Source organism: Rhipicephalus microplus, chromosome 9 (genome assembly GCF_043290135.1).
Source record: "Rhipicephalus microplus isolate Deutch F79 chromosome 9, USDA_Rmic, whole genome shotgun sequence".
Lineage (NCBI taxonomy): Eukaryota > Metazoa > Arthropoda > Arachnida > Ixodida > Ixodidae > Rhipicephalus > Rhipicephalus microplus.
Window position 1 is genome coordinate 57,688,755 of NC_134708.1, and position 22,439 is coordinate 57,711,193.

The 22,439-nt window shown below is 43.8% G+C and overlaps 1 protein-coding gene and 1 long non-coding RNA gene across 2 annotated transcripts; both read left to right on the top strand.

Moving 5' to 3' along the window:
- The first annotated feature begins 1,417 nt into the window (after positions 1–1,417).
- LOC142772272 (lysosomal alpha-mannosidase-like) lies at positions 1,418–17,849 on the top strand. Its single transcript, XM_075874471.1, has 10 exons — positions 1,418–1,430; positions 2,237–2,433; positions 3,826–3,981; positions 6,994–7,174; positions 7,480–7,577; positions 13,363–13,425; positions 14,712–14,894; positions 16,843–16,989; positions 17,708–17,768; positions 17,815–17,849. Exons 1-10 carry the CDS (start codon positions 1,418–1,420, stop codon positions 17,847–17,849), a joined length of 1,134 nt encoding a protein of 377 aa, XP_075730586.1.
- A 1,357-nt stretch (positions 17,850–19,206) lies between these two features.
- On the top strand, positions 19,207–20,478 carry LOC142771348 (uncharacterized). Its single transcript, XR_012885875.1, has 3 exons — positions 19,207–19,247; positions 19,361–19,430; positions 20,392–20,478. It is a non-coding gene; the product is annotated as an uncharacterized LOC142771348 (long non-coding RNA).
- Positions 20,479–22,439: the final 1,961 nt, after the last annotated feature.

Sequence of the window (22,439 nt, forward strand, 5' to 3'; positions counted from 1 at the left end):
GAGAAGGCAAACGCACGAAGGGAAATACCGGAAGTAGCTGAGATTAAAACGTTTGCAGGTACAACGTGCCAGCAGAAAGCACACGAGTGAGTTGGTTGGCGTATCTGCGGATCGTGAAAGAGGGCTTTGCCTTGCAGTGGGTGTAGTCAGGATGATTTTTATTTTATTTATTTTTATTTATTTTATTTACAGGTACCTTACAGGCCCTTGGTTAGGGCATTGAGTAAGGGGGGCTAACGAAGACATGTACAACAAGTAAAAGGGCGAAAGGTGCCAAAACGTTAGCTCGAAACATGAGTAACAAATAAACAAGAAATAAGTAAGTATAAATTGACATCATACATCGTTACCAAAAAACTAGAAAGATGCAGTTCATGGCACGCAGCAGTTAGGAAGTGTACAATACGTGTAAGTTAAATTGGCACAGATTGTGGTATAATACACTGGGAAAATCATGAAAGCGCTTGCAGGAAGTGTGAACAGTTCGTCCTAAGCAAACAAAACTAAAGCACAAAAAATAAGGGGGCAATAAGCGCATCAGAAAAAAACTTTTTGCACAGCATTATGAATGTCATATACATACAAGAACGAAGCTGTGAACATAAAATTATCAACCAAAATGTAAGACCAATTTGTTGCGGAAGGAAACAGGGTTAGTGTCAGATACCAAGTTATCGGGAAGATCATTCCACAACATGATGGCACGAGGCAAAGCGGATGCGTTAGAAGAGTTTGTTTTGCCGTACATGCGCGAGAAACTAAGCCGGTTGTGTAGTCTGGTTGATAAATAGGAGGGTCGTTCAATTGGAAGTCTGGTCATTTTAGTGCTATTGACGTATTTATGAAAGAGGCATAAAAGAGAAATGTTGCGGCGAGTGGATAATAATTGAAGTGAATAATCCATTTTAAGTTTTGTTACGCTGCAGCAGAAATTATAATTACGAGAAATGAATCGGACTGCCCTATTTTGAACTGCCTCGATCATGTTGGTTAAGTAATTTTGGTGGGGGGACCAGATTGGTGAGGCAAATTCAAGTTGAGGTCGAACAAAAGTTTCGTAAGCTAGTTTTCGGACGTTAGCGGGAAAGGAATGATGATGATGATGTGGTGATGATGATAATAATTATGAGAATGATGAGAATGATGATAATAATGATGATGATGGTGATGGTGGTGGTGGTGGTGATGATGATGATGATGATGATGATGATGATGATGATGATGATGATGATGATAATGATGATGTGCTACATCCGTGTCTGATTGATTCTGTGTCACAGTGGTAACGAACATCTACAATTCTACCATCAGAGGATTGGCACAAAACCTGCAGCGACGCTTTGTGGCAGCAGAGAGCGCTTACTTTTCGCGGTGGTGGAATGAGCAGTCGAGCGATGTCAAGCAAATGGTGCGAGACATGGTCACCTCAGGCAAGCTACTTTTTTTCGAGCTCAACTTGAGAGATACTGTGCATACTCACGTTCGTTTTTTTTTCATTTTTGTAGTTTTAAAATTAGCACCCATGGTGTTTCATTTTATATTCCCCGTGTGTGGGTGTCTTTTCAATTATTTTATTCAGTTGAATGTCTTAAAAGGATATCAAAAAGTTCGTTCCTAAAAGGACGATGCATAACCAACAGCGTAAACATCATGGTGTAAGAACATTATTTTTCTTACGCCGTGATCCACATGCACTAACCGTACGGTGTCAGTGTAAGTAGAGTAGACCTGTGTGGACGCTCTGCCTATTGAGGAACATGCAACTCCACGGCTCCTGCGAGTGCGCGCAAGCAAGACACCCACCGTCGTTTTTGCCAAACGCAATGCACGGTGACTTAAACCCTGCAGCTAACATCAGCGTTCTTGTGACACGCGGATCACGTATGACAAGGACGCCGATGAGGGTCCCTTGTACGCACAAACATATGCTGAAGAGTTCCGTCTTCTTCGAGAGGTTACGTGATCGTGCAAGCCCACTCAAGCTGATGCCACCTAGCCAGTGCGTGTGGATGCTGATAGTGCTGCATTTTCATTGTAAAAGCGACCTTTTCACGACCCCTCAAAGCATCTGGTTGGCCGGGCCATTGATCGAAGAACGACAGGCTAAATCTGTGGAACCTGCTTGCTAAAGACGTCATAGTATGACGTCATCGTGGAATGTCGTGTTCAGACATCTAGTGAGTTCGTAACTTTCTTGCCCATGGGATTTGTTTTTTCTCAACACATTTTTCACCAGGCCAGCTCCAGTTCGTGGGTGGCGGTTGGGTGCAGAACGACGAGGCGGTCACTCATTACACGACCATCATAGACCAAATGACGTTGGGTCTCCGATTCCTGAATGACACGTTCGGACCGCAGTGTGGCGTGCCCAGCGTCGCCTGGCAGGCCGACCCGTTCGGACACTCAGTCTCGCAGGCGTCGCTCTTCGCCAGGGTCAGTGCAATATACGATGCCTGCAACTGTGTATGATGCAGTATTAAGACGCATTCACACTTGCGACTTGCAGCAGTCACACGGCCATTCGCGGCTTGACGCGACCAATTCACACCTGTGTGCGACCTAAATTTTGTGTGCAACCATAAATTTTTTGTGTGGCCACACAAAATTCCCGTGTTTCATATGGCTCACACTGGCATTGCCGCCCAAGATATGCTGACTTCCTGTCTCTATGCATTCCGTTTTTTGTGAAGTTTGCGAACACATTCGCCCGACTGATAAATTGAGCAGTGAGTGACTGAGCCACAAGTTGTCGCTTTGTGACCAAGGCGGCCATTGCCGAACATTTGCGAACAGTCGATTTGCGACTAAATTGGTCACGTGACCTGGGCTACTTGTAGGAGGGGACGAGAGTTAAAAGCACGATACGAGTGATCTAGCTCTGGTGCTCCCCCTTCTGCTAACCAAGCTTGCTTAGCACTGAAGGAATTACCCTAGTTAAATTTCTTTTTTCTTGCAATGAGCAACAGAGGGAGACAGATAAAGGAAAGAGAGGGAGGTTAAACAGAAGAGGACTCCGGTCAGTTAGTTTTGTGGGCTGGCCACTAAGTGTGGTAACGAATTACTCCAAGCGAGTAACTTCGAGATAAATGATGATTGCTTCAGCAAATATTTTGGCCTAGAGGTAGAATGTACGCTTCCCTTACGGTTCAATAGATTGACCAGAAGTAGAAAGAAAAATAATGAACACACCTTAGACCCTGTTTCATACCTCAAGCTTTCGGAACTGAAAAATGTTTAGAGCGATATAAGTGCGTGATGTAACTAAATATGTTGTGCATCAAGGATGAACTTTGCTTAACATGCTTCAAAGTAGTTTCATACCTCGAACAGCTGCAATTGGTTATGTTTAATAGCTATATTTCAAAAAAATTAAAAAAGATCAATAATAATGTAGCCTAATTAAATTTTAAAAGTAATTTCGTCATCTATAAATTTAGATTTTCTTAAAACACATATTACACATCGAGCCTAAGCCTTCATCAGATATGTAGCTTCTGGGCTTTTCAACAATATTGAATGCATGTACCTTTTGCAGCACTCTTTTAATTGGTGGCTTAGATCAACATAACACTATCTGCCATGTAAACACGCGCCTTTACTAAGTCTTGCTTTAAAGGTGCACTTGACACACACTGTTTTCTACAACATTGTGGCGCTAAATAGTATCAGGTATTGCCAGCCTCTCTATAACGGTCTTTAGCCATGAACAGGTGCTTTACAACCATAAAAGACATTTATCCTGAATTAAACTGACCGCCACAAAAAATGTTGGCCTGAGCTGCTACAGTCATTCGCGAGATAATGTTCTCTCGTTGTACATTGCAGATGGGCTTCAGCAGCCTCATGATCGGCCGGATATCGCTCGAACTCAAGGAAAATTGGACCATCTCTCGCTCCCTGGAGTTTGTCTGGCAGGCTGACCCACCTCGACAAGGAAAGTTTATACGCTCACTGAAGAGCACACAAATGGCACATCCGCCTGTAAGGCGTCAACACAATCCAACACAATCAAGCCAAGCTCCGCCCGTTCCACCTCAACCCAACCTGAATTAACCTAACCAACCTAACATGGTATAAAAAGTGCAAACCAAACAAGCCTCCAGGCCAGACCGACAATAAACAGACAAGCCAAGCCTAGCATAGCATAACATAACCTAACTCGACTTTGCCTATCCCAATGTAACCCAATATAACCTAACCCAGGCCATCTGACAGCTACTGATTGTCTATAGTTGGTCGCAACCTAGGAATAAATACGAGCTCCACACCCTGTACCGTTTGTCACGCTTGTAAATGACGTATGTAAGATAGTCATGCAAGCTGGGTTTTTTTCAATCATAAGATATTTCTGTTGCTAATGAGATTAACTCGAATACCCTGAACTAAAGGTTCATTCGTTCTACCTAAATTATTGCCTTCGGCTAAGCACTAATGTCCGCCTCCCCAGCGAAGTTTACCAGCACCTTTCGAGTGGTCATCTTCGAAGCAGTGGTAAATGTACGAGACACGAGCGATCTGAAACATAGGAAAATTTGCTGACCTCACGGAAATGTGTGATTGCGAAAAGATATAGAGCTTCTATGCAAATTCTGTTTGGGTGGGACAGGGATGTCTGTTGGTGGAGTTTGTATTTAATTTTAGACCGCAACCACAGAGAATGTAACCGACTAATGGAATCTTTTGGGGCGTGTATAACGTAAGTTTAATTCATTTTTATTATTTTCAATACTTATGTCGGAGACATAGACTTCATCTCTGCTGCTCGATACTTCTAATTTAGAATGACTGTGCATAGTAAAGATAGTGAAGTTTCACGCAAACAATTGAGCAAACCGGACATGATGCATACCAAGATTTTACAGCCTAAATAAAACCCAATTAAACGATAAAAATAAAGAACTGCAGAGATGAAAGCAGATATTTTGCAACAAAGTTCAAGACAGACTTTCATTCATGATAAAATCATAGTCCTTTGTAGAGGTTTTTCGTTTAGTTTTATCACCCCTGTTGTCGGGCTTGATTGGTGAATCTTGTCGAAAGCTGTCGGGATGCGCCGGTTTTGCCTGTTGAGCAAGCGGTGACCAGAAAACACGAAGCTATCGTGTCAAAGCGACTGGTACACTGCCATTACGCTAAATGAAGCACTGCGCATGTGCAGATGTCCCATCAAAGTAGCGTGTTGAAGGGCATTGTGGGCCACAGTATTGGAAGACATACTTGCCTAAGTATGGTGCAAGCAACGACAATAGTTTACTGACCACGTGAGCATGGGGAGAAGAGCCTCTTCACGATATTTCCGATGCGTCAGGGGCGATCGAAATCAGCGGAACGCCGAAGACACACTTTTTCCCTTAAAGGATTCTAGGGAAAAAGATGACTTCGTTTAGATTGACCAACTGAACTCTGAAAACTCCAATGCCATAAGTTCCACTATCACAACTTCATTGTTAGCGAAGAAAGTCAAGGTTAAAGCTTTGTGTTAAAAATTCGCCTCAATATATCCGTGCTTGATGCCAAAAATTTCCAAGTGCAATTTTCGTAGCATTGCGCTATTAAAGTAGAAATGTTCGTTTGTACCACAAATAAGCACTTTGCCTTAAACCAAGAAGCTAAAATGCGCTGCATGACGGTAAAACATTGCTATGCCAGTTAATGGCAAGTAGAAACATTTTGGGCCCAGCGCTGTGGTCTATGGCAAGTGGCACACCGCTAAATGGCAAGGACAGACTCTCTGGCTTGGGCTCACGTGGCACGTGAACTCTTGTGGTTTATTGTATATATGTATTCCGACCTCGCATTCTCTGTTCTGAGGGCTCCTTTGAGCTCGCTGTGGTGCAGAGAAATATATCTTTACAGTACTAAGCACAGGAAAGCGATAATAGATAACCACCCATTTGTAACACGAAACAAGTACGTAATTCGTACAGATTTCTCAGAAAAAGAAGCCTCCTAGTTACCGAAAAATTAGTGCTGGTCCGGCGATCAAACCCCGGACCAACGTCTTTTTGGGGTGGTGGCTCTACTACTTGAGCTAACCAGGAAGCTACTAATTAACAGCGTGAGGGCGAGTTCATTGACAACTAGAAACACATGGACGCAAATAATGTAAATGACTTCTGTGGAAACCCACAGTGTGGCGTAAGGGTTAATAAAGGGAAAATAGACAACCACTCGTTTGTAGCACAAAGTCACAAGGTGCGGGTTTCTTATAAAGAAAAGCCTCTTAGATGCCTCATGGTAAAGTCCTTTGGTTAAGGAAGATAAAAAGAGGCGACTACCTGTTAGTAGCACGAAACGACAAGGACATCCACATGAATCATATGGATCCGTACGGTTTTGCCCATTTTTTTCATGCCGCCACTAACGGCGACATCAGCAATAGCGAGCACTGTCAGAGCGCAATGGGTGCGGCGAGAAATCGACAAGTAACATCGGTCCCACCAGCAAAGTGACTTAACACGTGTCCCGCGCTACCGTTAGCTGAGGCCACTAGACTGATGCAGCAGTCGCAAGGCTACATTCAGCAAATTTTATGCCCACGTGGCATGCGATTAGCGTCCACATGCTGTCAGAACCTGTTGGACGTCTGTCGGATGTGGTTGTTGGCGGAAAGAGCCATAGGGTGCTGAGAGAAACAACGCAAAAAACAGAACTCAGAAAGAATTAACACACCGCACAAACGGTGTGTGGTGTGTTCATCCTTTCTCGGTCCCGTTTTTTTATGCGCTGTTTCTCTCACTATCATGTACCAACTGGCTTTTCAAGATACCCTTCTGCAGTCATTGCGTGGGTCACTTCCAAATTCACACTATATGTATTTACAACACCTAATGTAAAAAAAAAACAATGCGCTGTGCTGCGCACTCACCGTGGTGCTTTCTGGTGGCAGTTTCATACTAATCCTTCCTCACTCTATCACTATCTCTTACTTCCTTATCTCACCTCTTGGACACTCTTTTTCAATTCCTAACTTCCTTCCTGCGAACCTTCTAGACACTAGTGATGCAGGTGAGCACTTCAGCCCATCTCACATCCTGTCTGGAACACGTGGAACATGTCTTCTTTAAGGGAAGTCTGGTGTGGCCCATGCTAGAGGCAGCCGGAACCATTCAGAGCCGGGACGCCCGAGCGTACCAGGAGCCGTCGGTTATCAGGAACCGCTGGATCATAAACGGTGGCACTTCACCGACGTGACGTTGGAGTACCGCGCATGCGCGTGCTTTATGTTCGAGTACATCAACGCCTAAAATTGAATACACGTAGTGTGAACCTTTTACGGAAGCAGTACCAGGGGCGCACCTGTGATTCCGTAGAAATTGTTAACGCATAATGTTTGATTTTGTGAAGTTTTACTTGATATATCAGGAACAAAGACTGTATCATCGGATCCATATTGACCTGTACGGATGTGTGCACTATGGGTATGCAATGTTGTTAAAATAGAAGTTAATTATACAATCGAATAAACCTGATGTGCAGGTGGAGACGGTGGCCACATCTTTACGTGGGTGCCGGAGAACACGTACGTGAACCCGAATGAAGTCTCCTTTGGTCCCGAATACTGCAGCGATTCAGGAGTAAGCATGCCATCTGTATGCGATCGTGGCCTAACAAGTGCAAACTAGTGTCATAAACGAATTGACGGTAGTCAGCTGACGGGCTTTTGCACGGAACGTTTGCCATCCATCATCCGTAAGACACAGAAAGGAAGACAAAAATGTTTAGGTAACGTTAGTGTTCCGTTTGGGTGTCTATTGGCGCTAACTTTCAACATTTATTGAATTATTCTCAACTTGCGTAATCTTTAAAGAGAGACAGAGAAGAAGAATTGTATCCTCTCTCCTATGCTCCAGCTAGTAGTCATTTGGGCCTAACGGCATCTTAGGCTTTCCTGATCCCTTGTAGCTGGTCTTGGCTGTTTGAGCTAAGCAGCGTGGTCTCCCACTGCTGTGCGTTCAGATATTTGGTGTTTGGCCTCTTCACGAGGTTGGAATTAGCCCAGATAATGTGTTTGAGGTCCGCGTGTTGACTTCAGAGTTGATATTTGTCGGAGAAAAAAAAACTGGCAAGCATTGGCCATGTTGGTTGCACACAAGCACAAGAAAATAGTCTGCCTTTAGAATTACCATTTGACAAACCTATTTAAGCGTCTCCTTACATGGTCTTTGTGAAAAAATGCGGCAGAGCGCCGTCACCCTGCAAAGGCAGATCACGGATGCCACCTTGAAAGAAGCACGTGTTTAAGTTATGCCTCGCTAGGTGTCGCCATGGTCCAAGGCGCTCACAAGAAGACTGTCTGCTATGCGAATGAAATAAATCCATTTTATCTACTCAGCTGAATGCCTTATATACCTCATCATACGCGAAAATTGAGCGTTGGAGGTGCAAACACGGGTGAATAAAGAAATTATAATCATTTGGTGACATGAGCACGTGACGTCATACATAACCAACTTTTGTGACGTCATCCTAAGATCACCAGATGAAATTGTCGCACCAATAATTACCAGATATAAAGTTCGAAACTGTCTAATCGGACGTTTTGCAAACCGGTCTACAACTTTCTCAATCAAACTTTTGATCTATCTTTGTGCCTTCAAATGTTAGTAAATAAACAGACCTAATTAAACAATGTTTTAGAACACAATATATAGCCTGACGAACTCCAGAAAATAGTAAGCAACAAGCATTTGGTCGTGTCGTAATTGCGTTGTCGACGTGATAGATAGATAGATAGATAGATAGATAGATAGATAGATAGATAGATAGATAGATAGATAGATAGATAGATAGATAGATAGATAGATAGATAGATAGATAGATAGATAGATAGATAGATATGTGGGGTTTAACGTCCCAAAACCATCATTTGATTATGAGAGACGCCGTAGTGGAGGGCTCCGGAAATTTCGACCACCTGGGGTTCTTTAACGTGCACCCAAATCTGAGCACACGGGCCTACAACATTTCCACCTTCATCGAAAATGCAGCCGCCGCAGCCGGGATTCGAACCCGCGACTTGCGGGTCAGCAGCCGAGTACCTTAGCCACTAGACCACCATGGCGGGGCGCGTTGTCGACGTGTCGAAATATTTTTAAACTCTAGCTAAAGATAGCTAGGGCATTCAGTATATGCAAACATGAACGTTCGGGGGGGGGGGGGGAGATGTCAAGGTGTTTTTATGTCTTCATGTTTGCATATATATGACATGTTTCCCTGATTAAACTTGCAGTTGTTAAACAGCGCTTGTGTTGCGCTTTTTGTTGAGTTTTTGTGCTTCATTGTGCGCTGATCGTGATGAGTATGTTCCAAATAGCCCCAATTGGCTACTTTACTACTTGCTCTGCTGAACGACTGTCAGAACTGTCTGCTATTCGCTGGGAACACACATTTTTCTTTAGAACAGTGTGAGACTATTCATAGTAATATGCGCTTCAATGTAAGAGAATGCTAATCTCGCTAGCTGGACCCAGCGCAAACACAGACCTGTGGTTGCTGTTGGTTTGTGTAAAACAAAGCAAAATGATCTAGAGCACTATATGCTTATGTACACCAGCTTTATTACACAACCAATAGTACACAAGATTTTTTCGCTGTTGAATAGCAACAAGCACTCCGTATAAATGAAAATGAATACTTTTTTTTCATTTTCAATCCATGTTTCATGAGCGTTGAACTTTATTGAGGTAGTCACATTATCTTCTGGCATTTCGTAAATAATTAGGTTTTCTTCGGGTAAGCTACATAGGCGTAATATGTCTCGGCCTGTTGGTACCCCTGCGGTCGTGATTGACTGAAACGTAATCTTAGAACGAAAACTCCGCGTATTACAATTGATGTCTAGGTTTTGGTCAGCTTGGACATTGATCTCGATACGTTTCTGGAGTGCTAACGCCTAGCTCCTTTAGAGTTGACCTCTATATTAGCATTATAAAAGCCTTTCAAATGACAGTGTACATTTTCTTCACACTCTCCCCTTCTCCAACCAAACCACCTCTGACCATCGCTTTCCTAGCTCTTGCGGGATCGCGTGGCCCGCTAGCTAATTTGAGTTTATAACGTACTATAGCTTATAACGTACTGTAGTATGGGATAGCCGAAAGCTCGTTCTTCCATGTACGATACGTTCAATGGGACCCGTAAGCAATTCAGAGAACTGCGTAATCTTGCGTGAAAGAGCACCAGGCTATCATGGATGACGAATAACATCAAGATGTCCCTTCACTTGCATTTAGAAAGAATTTTGCGCATTGAGTGTAAGGTGTCATCTGCGGAGCAAGACCTGCATGTAGCTTCCCCCAATCGTGATGAGCTGCGTTAGTTCACCTTATGTTTTTAAAAATAGTTCCTGTCTTCAATCTACCGATGGATAGAAGTCAGCTGTAGAAACAGAGGGAAAAGATGCGATAATCTGCTTGTTGAAGAAGTATATTTAAACTGACGACACGACTTATTCATCTCAGGCATTCAAAGCTGTGAAAGACCAGCAATATAAACCTGGCAAGGAGCGTTTCTAGAAACAAAATTTATGTGTTTTCGGGTAATCGACTTATGTGAAAATGACGTGTTAATATAAGTAAGCCATGTGGAATGCAGCTTCTATTAAAACTATAACCGATGGCAATTCCTTTTTTGAAGAAGAGATTTTGCATTAGGAAGCAATTTGGTATGTAATACTAAGTGTTGCTTCATTACCGATTCAAACTGAGCGCTATCTCAGACGGGCACGGCTTCAACGCGGTCTCATTAAACGTGAAATTAGATGGTCAACTACAAGTTACGCAAATTCTAATCAGCACCTGATGACGTCATATATCACCAAAATTTGTGACAACACATGATGTCACCTGCACTTGGTGGCATCATAACTTGGGTAAAGGGAAGCAGTGCAGAACATGGACTGAAAAAAAGAAAAAAACAAAGGTTCACTTCTAGTTTCAAGTTGTCTTAAGTGAACACATGTAAGAGACCCTCTCGAAAAACCTTTAACGCATTACAATAAAAGGTTCAGATCCAATTCGAGAATCAAATGTCTGCCAAAGTTCAATATCTCTTAATCAAGACGGTGGCCAGTGTTAGAAACTCATCTTGGCCTTACTTCACGTTTTCTCTACGTGCGTTATAAGGGCAAAAGAACACCAACAGGGCAAATTATAACAATATTGCTTCATGAATACTCGCCAACTTTGTTGATCAATGGCAATAAAGGCTTAATAGGGATATGGAAGAGTCGAGGTATGCGTGATGTTGGTTTGTGAATACAAGCCTAAGTCCATCCACGAAAGCAACAGATGCAGGAAATGAATGGTACCGGACCAAATTAGCCTTGTCATCTCACTTTCTCTTAGGAGCGAAGCTGTTTTAGGTCGAGCCTATTTATTGAAACGTTTCGTAAGCTTTCTGTAAAATTGTTATGGAGACATATGAATCCCATAGTCTAACTAATGGACTTATTGTAACGGCATATGGAGCGTTTCAATAGACCTTGTATAGCTGGGATCTGTGGTAATGCTTGTGGGCATCATAAGCGAGTACGCGTGACGCACGCTGAGTAAATCCGACGAGTCACCACGGTCTACGTGGAGCGAAAGTAACAGTTAGTCTTGCTAACGCGTATGTGCCCGAAAATCGTATAAATCCCCGTACACACAACTTCCACCAAAACGAATGCATTGGTTAGCCAAAAAATTGTGCGCACATTACTATAGTCACACCACTATCCCGCAATACATTGCGGTAAATAAAGCGGTGACTATCCACCTGAAAGTTGCACAAAGAGTATTTAATAAAGAGCAGTGATGCAACACATCGGAGCATCTTAAGCGAGGGCTTCTTTGTAAGCCTGTGTACAAGGTGGGTATCGTCAAGATGCAATAAAAAATGACAGCATATCCACGGGGTGAATGACCGAGAGCGGGGCAAAGTTGGGTCCGCTCGCCGAACGCGCCAGTTCGGCCTCCCGCGCTCTACTGCAGGGTTTTCGCGGCGCCGCTACGCATATTCACGGCTAGCTTCAGCCTCCCGCACCTGCACGGCGGGGTCGCTTCTTCGAGCGCGAGCCGCCGCTGCCCTGCGCGCACGCCGCTCGACAGCCTTGTCTATACACCGTCGACGAGCCTCTATTGGCGCGTGTGCCAAAGCGGTGCTTTTGTAGTACTATAGAGCGCCCCCTGGCAGATAGCGCCACCGAAGAACACGTGATCACAGTGGCGCGTTTGTCTCTCTTTCCTTCCGTATGTGTGACGTAAATCCTGTTTTCATAAAACTCATCTTTTATTATGATCTTTTGCTACAAAACGCCCTCTAGTGTGGGGTGATTTTGCATTTCTTAGCGTATATGCATTAGTTATAGAGTACAAGAAGTGCCATATATGGCTGGATTGTAGACTTAACGAGCGGTGGTTACAAGTAAACGACAACGGGGACGAACGGTTGACGCCATAAGAAGCTTCGCCCCTAAAAACTACTAACCACGTCTGCAAAACTTGACAAAAGCTATTTATAAAGATCAGTGGTGCATCATAGCGGAAAGACTTTCAAAACATCAAAATGCATTTGTCTGATGGAGAGAACACCAAAGGATTGAAAGTTTTATTGTTGTCCATGACGCTAAATCGGTTTGATTATAACGTGATATCATTAAATAGCTCGTTTTGCGGACGTTCCGGCGTCGGCGTCGGCATTGGCATCGTCGGTTGGGAAGTAAAAATCATCTTGTCTGGGGACCAGCAATAGAGAAAGAACAAAATATAATACATAAATCAGTTTTCGGGTACCAGTGTGCATGGGACCCCTGCCGCCTGCGTGTTACGTAGTTGTACTACCATATAGCCACTATTATGGTCCAAGGTGCTTTGAAAAAGAAAGCTAGGTGAATGTCACATGTAATGAAAGTAGCCTCCGGAACACATCGTACATTGGCGTGGCAGAAGCATATAATAGCCCCAGGCGGTAAAAAAAGTGAATTTATCAAAGAGTGGGTGTTTTGAAGGCCCACCCGTTACAAAGTGCCCAGACGTAATTATTCATTATCAGCAGCAGAATAATCAAAAATATGATCAGCTGCAATAGGTTGGCCTGTTTTCCTACCAATGCGTAGTGGACCTATCGCCGAAGCTGGCCAGCACTTCAGAAAGCGTGTTCTGCTCTGAAGGCGAAGCTCTTCACTTTTTTATCCTCGCTCACGCTCCCCCTATAGAACCATTGTCCATATTGTTCAGCATTCGTGCTGCAATCGCTTACCCACTTCACCCCCGAGAAATAAAAAAACATTGGGCAGCATTCTTAGAATCATTGATTTTGGATGCACTTTTCCGGAATATGCAATCATTTCAACACTCTCACTCTCTTTTCTTACTGCAGGATATCTACCCTGTCCAAGCTGATCCAATGGCAACCGTTCTCATCAACTACGCCAATCGCCAGGTAGGCATGTACATTGCAATTAATCAGTGCGCAAGCACACCACCGTGACTCGATCAACACTTGTGCTACCCGTTGTACTCACCGTCCTAATGAATAACTTTAAAATTGAAGAGCCATGGAGCTCGAAGACCGAGGAGATGTGAAGCCACCAGAGTGCATGAACAGAATAAAAGTCACTACTAAGCTTTTACGCTCGCTTTGGACCCACAAGTCTGAAACCCAGCCACCAAGACGACGCAGACGTCGCATGGGCACGGCGCTATATGTCCCGCGTCTCGCAAACGCTTGATTCTGTCACGTGTGGCGTCCCGTGCATTAGACCCAAGTCTCAAATTCTGCTGCTGCTCCGTTCGGTGGAGCAGCCTGTTCATGCACCGTGGCTGAGCCGCCACTGTGCATGAACCGCCAGGCATGCGCGCAGCAAAGTCGCAACGAAAGCCTGGAGAGCAACCTTTCAGAGCAATTAGTACTCTGATTACCTCCTACAAGCGAACTTCCAGGGTACCCGCTACATTATAAATCATCACAGATTTTGTGCAGTGCGCAGGCATTCACTTTCCCATCTTTCTTCGTTCTTGGTGTAAGCGTAGTATCTGCTACATCATTGACAGCAATTTTGCATCACTTTGCATCATTGAAAGCAATACTGTGGCTTCCTGCGATAAAGAATTATGCCTAAAGCTTCAGGGATGGGTTGGAGCATTCTACAACGCAGTCATTACGCAATTCGCATTGTGTGATGCCTGGTTGTTCCTTGGCTGTTCTAAAACGCTTTATTACTCATGCTAACGCGATTCGTTTCCCGACATCAAGCCTGCCTAGGGTCCGCTAGCGACGGAGTTCCAAGCACCCACGTGGCTCAGTGGTGGAACGCTGGGCTGGCACGCAGGGAACCCCTGTTCGAATCACATTGCGTGTTCGATGTTTTTATTCACTTGGTTTTTTTTGTGCACTAGTTTTATGGACATCAGTGGTGGTGGACAACTACGGTGCACGCGACTCTTGTAGCGATCCCATTAAAGCTTTCGCTGTAAAAACACTCAAGAATGCGACGCTCGTGCGAGTGGTAAGAAGTATGAACGTCAGATAGACGTTCGGTTTCGGTGTGAAGATTTAATATGACCCATGTGATACACGTGTTCGGCCAAACGCACGGTCTGCTCATGCACAATGGCGGCCGTTGGCTGCTTCTTGTGAATACATACAGATGTGGCGCTGCAACTAATTGCGCTTCTCGTCGATCACTTTATTACCGTAAATTTCGTTCCACATGCTTGCACATGCAGGCGAACACCTACAACAATGACACTGTGGCCATGATGTCCGGAGGGGACTTGGCCTTTGTACGTGGCGACTGCCGCTTCCAGAGGCAAGACGCTTTCATTGGCGAAGCGAACCGGATCTCGTTGTCGACGAAAAAACGACCACCCGTTCACGTGGTCCACTCTACGCCTGCCTGCTACGTTGAGGTTTGCACCTTACCTCTTTAAAACCTCGGAAGCTTTATTTGACTCTTCTCCTAGGCCTGCCATAGTATAATGGTCTACACACGCGCACTAACGGGTATTCATTCCTCGTCTCATTAGCTTCTAGTTATCAAAACTCTCAGGACGAAATGCATTAAAGAGAAGAGTGGTTGCAACAAATGATAGAAAAACAAAAAAGTACAAAGATATTTTGGTACAAAGATATGTGATCAAATAGTTTCAGTTAGAGCTAAAAAAGGAAGATACTATGCTCACAGTCAAGTTATGAAGAACACTAAAATTGCACTAACGTTAGAAAACATCTAAATAAAAAATCTACTTATTTATAACTACATGCGCTCGCTTGTAGTGGTGTATATGTAACCTACTTGTAGACGCCTCTTTATCGCCTTGGCTAATAGTCTTATGAACGTTTCCCATTTTGATGATATCCCTGTACTCTCCTCGCGGTGGCACTGTGCTTCAATACTGAAACCGGTGGGCCACTTGGTACTTAGCAAATGAGAATAACACCGTGCTGAGATGGGGCAAATAAAAAGAAAAGAGGGACGCGCGCATACAGCGCTGAGTAAGGACGATGCTTATTTTCCCTGAGGCTGCATTTGTACTCACGGCATGGATGAATCAAAAGGGAGCATTTCACAGTGCAGTGCAAAGAAAAAAAAACTGTTGCTCTAGCCTGAACTCACCGACGTGTCTCTGATAATCATATGGTGGTTTATAACAATAAATACCAGATATTATTAGGGGTGAAACTTCTTAAGCCATGGGTCGTGCGTCTGCTATGTATGTAGTAGTAGTAGTAGTCATCGTCGTAGTACATAGCCACCTCTTGTTTAGTCATTGGAATGTCAGGGGGAGGGGGGTACTTCTATATGATCAATATATGTCCGGTAGATGGTGGTACTTCTATATGATGAATATATGATAAAAAGATGCGAGATGGCGGTACTTGGAATGTTCAAAAGATGGACAGACGGACGAATGGATGCATGGATGTACGCATGGATGGACAGACAGACAAGCAGACATACGGATAGATGGACACGCGGATATGCGCGTGGATATGCTACAATTTTTATTATGCACTCGCCAAGCTCCACTTTCCAACATTTTTCCGACAGGGTAGTGGCTTCGATTGGCTTAACGGTGGCACTTCCTCAGGTTCAACGGTGGAGAGGCTGTTTTCAGCGCAAGATGTAGAAGTATATGACGTGCTACGCAAGTTTTAGAAGCGAAGCAGCTGATGCTCGGGGTTCTGTCCTTCCTTTGGCAGCCGTCCGCCCTCCCACTCCGCAAGCACCAGGGGAGGGGGGTCATCGCCTCGCTGGGAGGACCTTCTCGCACTCACACGATGATGTGGGTGGAGGTGGGTTGCAGGAGGTGGCAGAGCGCTGCCTCTGCCTCGTTCCTTTTCTCCCGTTTATCTCTCCACCACAGCTGTGCGCTCGTATTTTTGCTGCGCACGCTCGCGCCGTAGCACTCGCCTACCAGCGCTGTATGTTCACTTTTCGGCACACGCGTGGTAATACACACAAAAAGGGAGGGGAGGTAATATGAGCTGTGAGCAACATATACACAACTCCACGCACAAATGAAACATACGCGTAAAGATACTGGAAACAACGAATAGCAACACAAGTGAACACCAGCGCTGCTTCTCATCCCCACATGGTTCCCTTTAGTGCGAGGCGGTGTAATTTTTTTCCTTTTCCCAATAAGAAAACACTACAATATCAACATTGGTTCCTTGACTTATTTTTTGTTATATTCTTTAATATGAGCCGTTTAGAACAAAATTCCCTGTCTTTCATTCTGACGTAAGGCCGTCTTCGTCATGCCCTTGTAAGGTGCAGTTCAAGCCACAGTGGTCGCTTTTTTTCTTCCTTCCCACACCAACCTTTCTCACGTGCTGTGTATTTTTGCAAAGGCACTTCGCGCCAAGTCCAGGACGTGGCCCCACTTTTCGGGGGACCTCCTACCTTACACTGACAAACCGGGTCGCACATGGACGGGCTTCTACACCACGAGACCCAGTCAGAAGATGTTGGTGCGGTACGCTAACGGCTTCCTACAAGTAAGTGGGTCTGCAGCATGGAATATTGCTAAGGTGAACATCATCTTGCAGTACGCTTCCGGGTGTGACACAGCAGTGCGCGGGAATCGACTGAAAGACGATAACGTGGCTATTTTTTGAAGAAACCTGATGAAGTTCTGCAGTTTCTGTAGTAAATACGAACTTTGCCTCATGACAAAAATAATTGTTTGCAAAGTGGGTTTGACATCATAGAAAATCATGCAGGCTCGAGGTTGCTCCCCAGAAACAAATCTTACTGCTTCCCGGATAGCGGCAAGCTCTGCGGCAGTTGATGAGGTTTTGTGATTTACTTTGAACCGTCGAGTTAATACGCGTAAATTAACTGTTATTTTTCTAATATATTCGCAACGAGGAAAAAGCGCATCGCCTTTTTATACCTGTGAATGTCCCTAGCATTGCATAGTAAGAAGTTCATTGCGTAAATGTAGCGATTTTTTTCCTGTATGTACATGACAATTCTTCGCTGTGCAGCGCTTTTGTTCTTGAAACTATTGACATTACTACTAAAAAGAAGAACGAGTCCGCACCACTCCAAAATGGCAATACGTTCCTTGAACCGTACTTTATTCTTGGGAAGGAAAATTAATTCATCGAACTATTCTTCCTGGTAATTTTTCAATGTTGCGCGAAATAAAACTATGCTCGTTGCTGTTTTCGTTGTTACAAACAAAATGTCTCGTTATCTTGCTTTGAGTAGGCCAGCAAGCAACTGTCCGTCCTCGGAAGCAGTGACACGACGACGCAAGTAAGACATCTGGGTAAGCGAAGTGTTTATAGCACGTTTCATTTCATTATGGTTGGCAGCTTACGTCGCCATTAATTCACCAAGAATGCTATGAAGTTACTCTCCGGAGTCATGGTCCCGTGATCGACCCATTTCGAAGAACCCGCTGTTTTTATTTTACTGGACCTGAATCTTAGTATTGTTATTGGGGAATTTGATTGCCCGTGAGAGACATTTCGGTGAGTCTAAGTATGAGTGAGCCATGTTGGCGGAAATCTTAATGAGTCTTAATACCAATGAGCCCTAAGCAAAAAGTATATGTGTGGAGTGAGCCTAAGTAATATATGTTTTTCTTTAGCGACCTATGGTCCTATCTACTAAACTTCAGATTTGCTCTGAGCTTTATGTCAATCTCACGTTTATAGTCGCGTCTGCTCACATATACTGAAAGCACTGGCGGTCGTATGCCCGCTCAATATTTATATATTGTATATTTGTTTATAACACCCTCGGGGCAATATGACATTGAAAAGAGGAGTCGATAAAATAAATGAAATATAATGAATAAAACAGTGCAGTGCATTCAGTTAACGCATTTCTCCAGATTATACAAATAATAAAACTTATTTCAAGAATATTGATTGATCATAGGCTTCAGTTACAAATGGTGGCTGTATGTGGAGAGTGCCTTGAACATGCCACATGCCTACAAGTCCCACTCTCCTTCTCCGCGATCTTTTACAGAGGAGATCATTTATATATGCGTATCGCGCGATACGCGCCTTTCAAAATAAAAAGTCGTAACTGTACTGCACTAATTGTTCTGATTTGAAAGTACGAGAGAAACGACTATGTGCGATGCCAAATATGTGTAATCTGATGATAAAAGTTCGTACACACCATTTTCTAAAATGTTATTATACTCAACCGACTGCTTCCTCTTGGTCAATTCACTCAAATTCACTGATAATTAGATCAAGCAGTGAGTCTGAGTCTGAGTGAGTGCGCGCGAGCACTATTACGCTAATCTTGAGTCCGGGTGAGTCCGGTTGAGTAAACTTTAAGTGAATCTGAATGAACTGTTAGCGGAAAACTGATTTCTTGAGGGAGTCTGAGCGAGATGCACTTTTGGCTAATCGTGCCTGCGCAAATAGAACAGCATGGCGGCGCCGACGGCGAAAAAATTGCCGAAAATGACCAAGTAGTTACTATCGCAATAATACAACAAATAAGCCATAGAAATAACAAAAATACCTCGCACAATAACGGCTAGGTGAGCGAGTTGGTTTGGGTCAAGTTTATTTTTGAGTACATCGCATCTCCTCTCTTCATCTTAGGGTTTAGCATACGTTACAACGCGGCCTTAAACGTCAGTATTTAACACATAGACACCTGTAGAAGGATTTAAAGCTGGGAAATTCGCCCTGTTCAAATAATGTCCAAGTACATATACCACTTCCGCTGTCATTGCAGCCGAGGCCGTTTCCACGCTGCTGCATCACGATGCGATCACGTGAGTACTGAATTGGCATTGGCTGCTCACGCGAGCATCACAATCTTGGCACCAACACTGTCGCGCCGATGCCGCCCACATTTTTTTTTTTCTGCGCTCCTTCATCACTACAGGGGAACCTCTATGGATGACGTGGCCAGAGATTATGTCAGAATTTTGTCTGAGGGCATCGAATCCTGTGAGGTAAAATAATTTTTTCGCATATTCTGTGACTGCCACATGGAATGTGTTAGACACTAGTACTGTTTTTGCCACGAGATTATCATGCGTTTCAAATGGATGGGAACCATGCAGTAATGATAATGCTATGATAGTTTCATACTCGGATCTACAAAAGCATACCTTTCAGAAGTTTTATACAAAAATGATTTACGTTGCTATAGCTCTACAACTGCATGAATCAAGATAATTCTTTATGAAGTCATACTGACCAAAGAACTTTTTCGATATTTGTTCTCCTTAATGGAACCTTTTTATAAATGGCTGGCGTTATTTTCATTAAAGTCAACGAACATCCTAAGGCTGAATCATTACGCCTATCAACCTAAGTATCTTCTGGAATACAATTTACTAAATATACTTCGCTAAATTTTTTTTTCTCACAGAGCTTTTCTACAGCATGCACACGCATATACAGTACATCTTAATAGGCTTCCTGCAAATTTCTTTTTCTGTGGAGATTTCAAAAAAACACTTTCATTGTAACTTTGATGGTCTGAGTCGCAATTAACACTCTTCATTAGTTAAGCAAAAGTTTAGTCTGGACATCTTCATGCACCGCGGAGTCTTTTGCCGTTAACGGGCTCATACAACGCATCTCCATGAAACCCCGTATTACGGTTACTTCATGTGCAGACAGACGGACGGACGGATGGATGGATGGACGGATGGACAGACAGACAGACAGACAGACAGACAGACAGACAGACAGACAGACAGACAGACAGACAGACAGACAGACAGACAGACAGACAGACAGACAGACAGACAGCTTTGATATATGTAGAAAAGATTCTGACAAGACCCCTAACAAGAGGCTAACGTAACCAGTGCACAAATTTTTAACAAGTTTTATAGCAAGAAATCTTTTTTTCAAAACTGCTCCCAGCTTAAGCTTAAGCTTTAAAATATGCGTTCTTCACAGAGATTGGTAAGCACAACCCTGGTGTCCCTGTTGGATCCGGGTATACTAAGGACCGACGAAGTAGCCAAGCGGTTGATGTACTGCCACGCTCTCAACCAGAGTGACTGTGACGCCACCACTGCCGACAGCAAGGTGAGTGGTGCAATATTTATCTACTTTTACTCCGTAAGAAATTTCCTTTGTATGTTATTAATATCCTATGGCATTTTGCACCTCAAAACCACGATATTATCATCAGAGACGCCGCATATAGTGGAGGGCTCCAGAAATTTCATCCATCTGGTGTTCTTTAGCGTGCACTGATGTTGCACAATACACGGGCCTCAACGATTTCACCTCCATCGAAGTGTGACTGCCATGGCAGGGATCAAACCCGCGTCCTTCGGGTCAGCCACATAGCACCCTAGCCACTGATTCACCGAGGCGGACATTTCCCTGTATATCAAATGAACAATCAATTGGAACATGGAATTGGTCAGGATTCATGTTTCCCTCTGAAAACTCATGAGCCGTGAATCTCACTATCACAGCTCTATTATTAAATAAAAAAGTCAAAGTCTCATAGCTAAAAATTGCGCCAAAACATGCGTGCGTGACGTCACGGATTTTGAAGAATATCTTTCGTACTTTGGGGAAATCGGCACGAGAAATTTTCCCGAAAGTACGTATATTAATTCTCCGGCCTTATCGGACGCCAATTAAATTCGTTTTTCACAGATGAGGAACGACGTAGGTCCCAGGTGACACCATCAAAATCAATGACGTCGCGGAGATTGGGTGAAGGTGCTTCAAAGCGGGGTCACCACCCACTTCTTTTTCATTGTGCCTTTTCTTGCTTACCGAGCATCTTTTCTCGGCAAGCATGGCGATTTTCGTAATGGGATGGAGTAATTTTTTACATAGGTTACTCATACAAAAAAAAAAAACTCGGTTGTCCTTTTTAGTGTCTCTTACCATAACAGGGGTCTTGTGGGTATGATGCTCCACTGCTGAACCACAGATCATGTCACCGAATCCTGGCCGTGGGGGCCGCATATCAAAGGCAAAAACTTTCGAGGCCCGAGTACTTAGATTCAAGTGTATGCTAGAGAACACCCAGGTGGTCAAAATTTCTGGAGCTTTCCACTACGGCGTTCCTTGTATATGCAACGTCGTTTAGGGATGTGAAAACGCAGAACTTATCGCTTTTTTGGTATCTTTGATCTCGACATTGCATTAGAGCTCAACACAATTTTTCAGTTGTAAGACTTTCTTCTAGACCAATTATGTTGCCTTTAACTCGTGCTATGATTTGCAAGTTACAGCACAAATTTTTCGTCCCGTCTTTATTTTGCCATTGGCGCGGTGCGTTAGTAGTTCTCAATTTTTCAGTTATGCTCTGCATAACACACCATAATTATAGCCAGTGGCAATTTGAGCTCAATTTTTGTCAGTCTCGCGTTAATCCATCTCTGTGACAATTTACCCGATTGGGTTCGCATTTGTAAGGACAAATGCCTCCGCTCACGAAGAAGTCATCTCGTTAGCATTTTTCACAAGATAATAATACAGCCACATAACTGAGGCTGCACATTGTATACAGACGGGACAATCCGAAAATCTTAAATTGTCAAACGATCGCTCCGCTTTGTTTGCTTAGGGCGAAAACGGAACGTTTCGTTTAGAGAGAGTTAGCTTTACAGCACGACATAGTTAAGGAAGACAGACGCTTCGATGCAGAACTTGGGCATAGTTGCACACAAAAGTACCTCACCATTTGTTCAAGAATGTTAATGCTGTGAGTGCTGTTCATTCATCATGAAAGTACACGCCAGCATCCCTCACACGATCGTCGCACGTTTCACGTGATTCTCCTGAAATCTAAGATAGCGCCTACTGAACAATTTTAGAACAACATGTATTTCCAGCGCACAGTACACAGATTTATACATGCTTCGTCTGGAGACAATCCCTAGTTGTGCTCCTGTTCTCAGACTCCTCAGTTTGCCGTGGTCATCTACAATCCGGCCAGTGTCACAGCCACGCCGTACTTACGCCTGCCACTATCC

Bases quoted from the DNA above. Each gene is read 5' to 3' on its own strand.
- LOC142772272 (XM_075874471.1), top strand. The intron at 7,175-7,479 runs GTGGCACTTCAC...CCTGATGTGCAG, and splicing joins GAACCGCTGGATCATAAACG to GTGGAGACGGTGGCCACATC. The intron at 17,769-17,814 runs GTAAGCGAAGTG...TATGGTTGGCAG, and splicing joins GACGCAAGTAAGACATCTGG to CTTACGTCGCCATTAATTCA.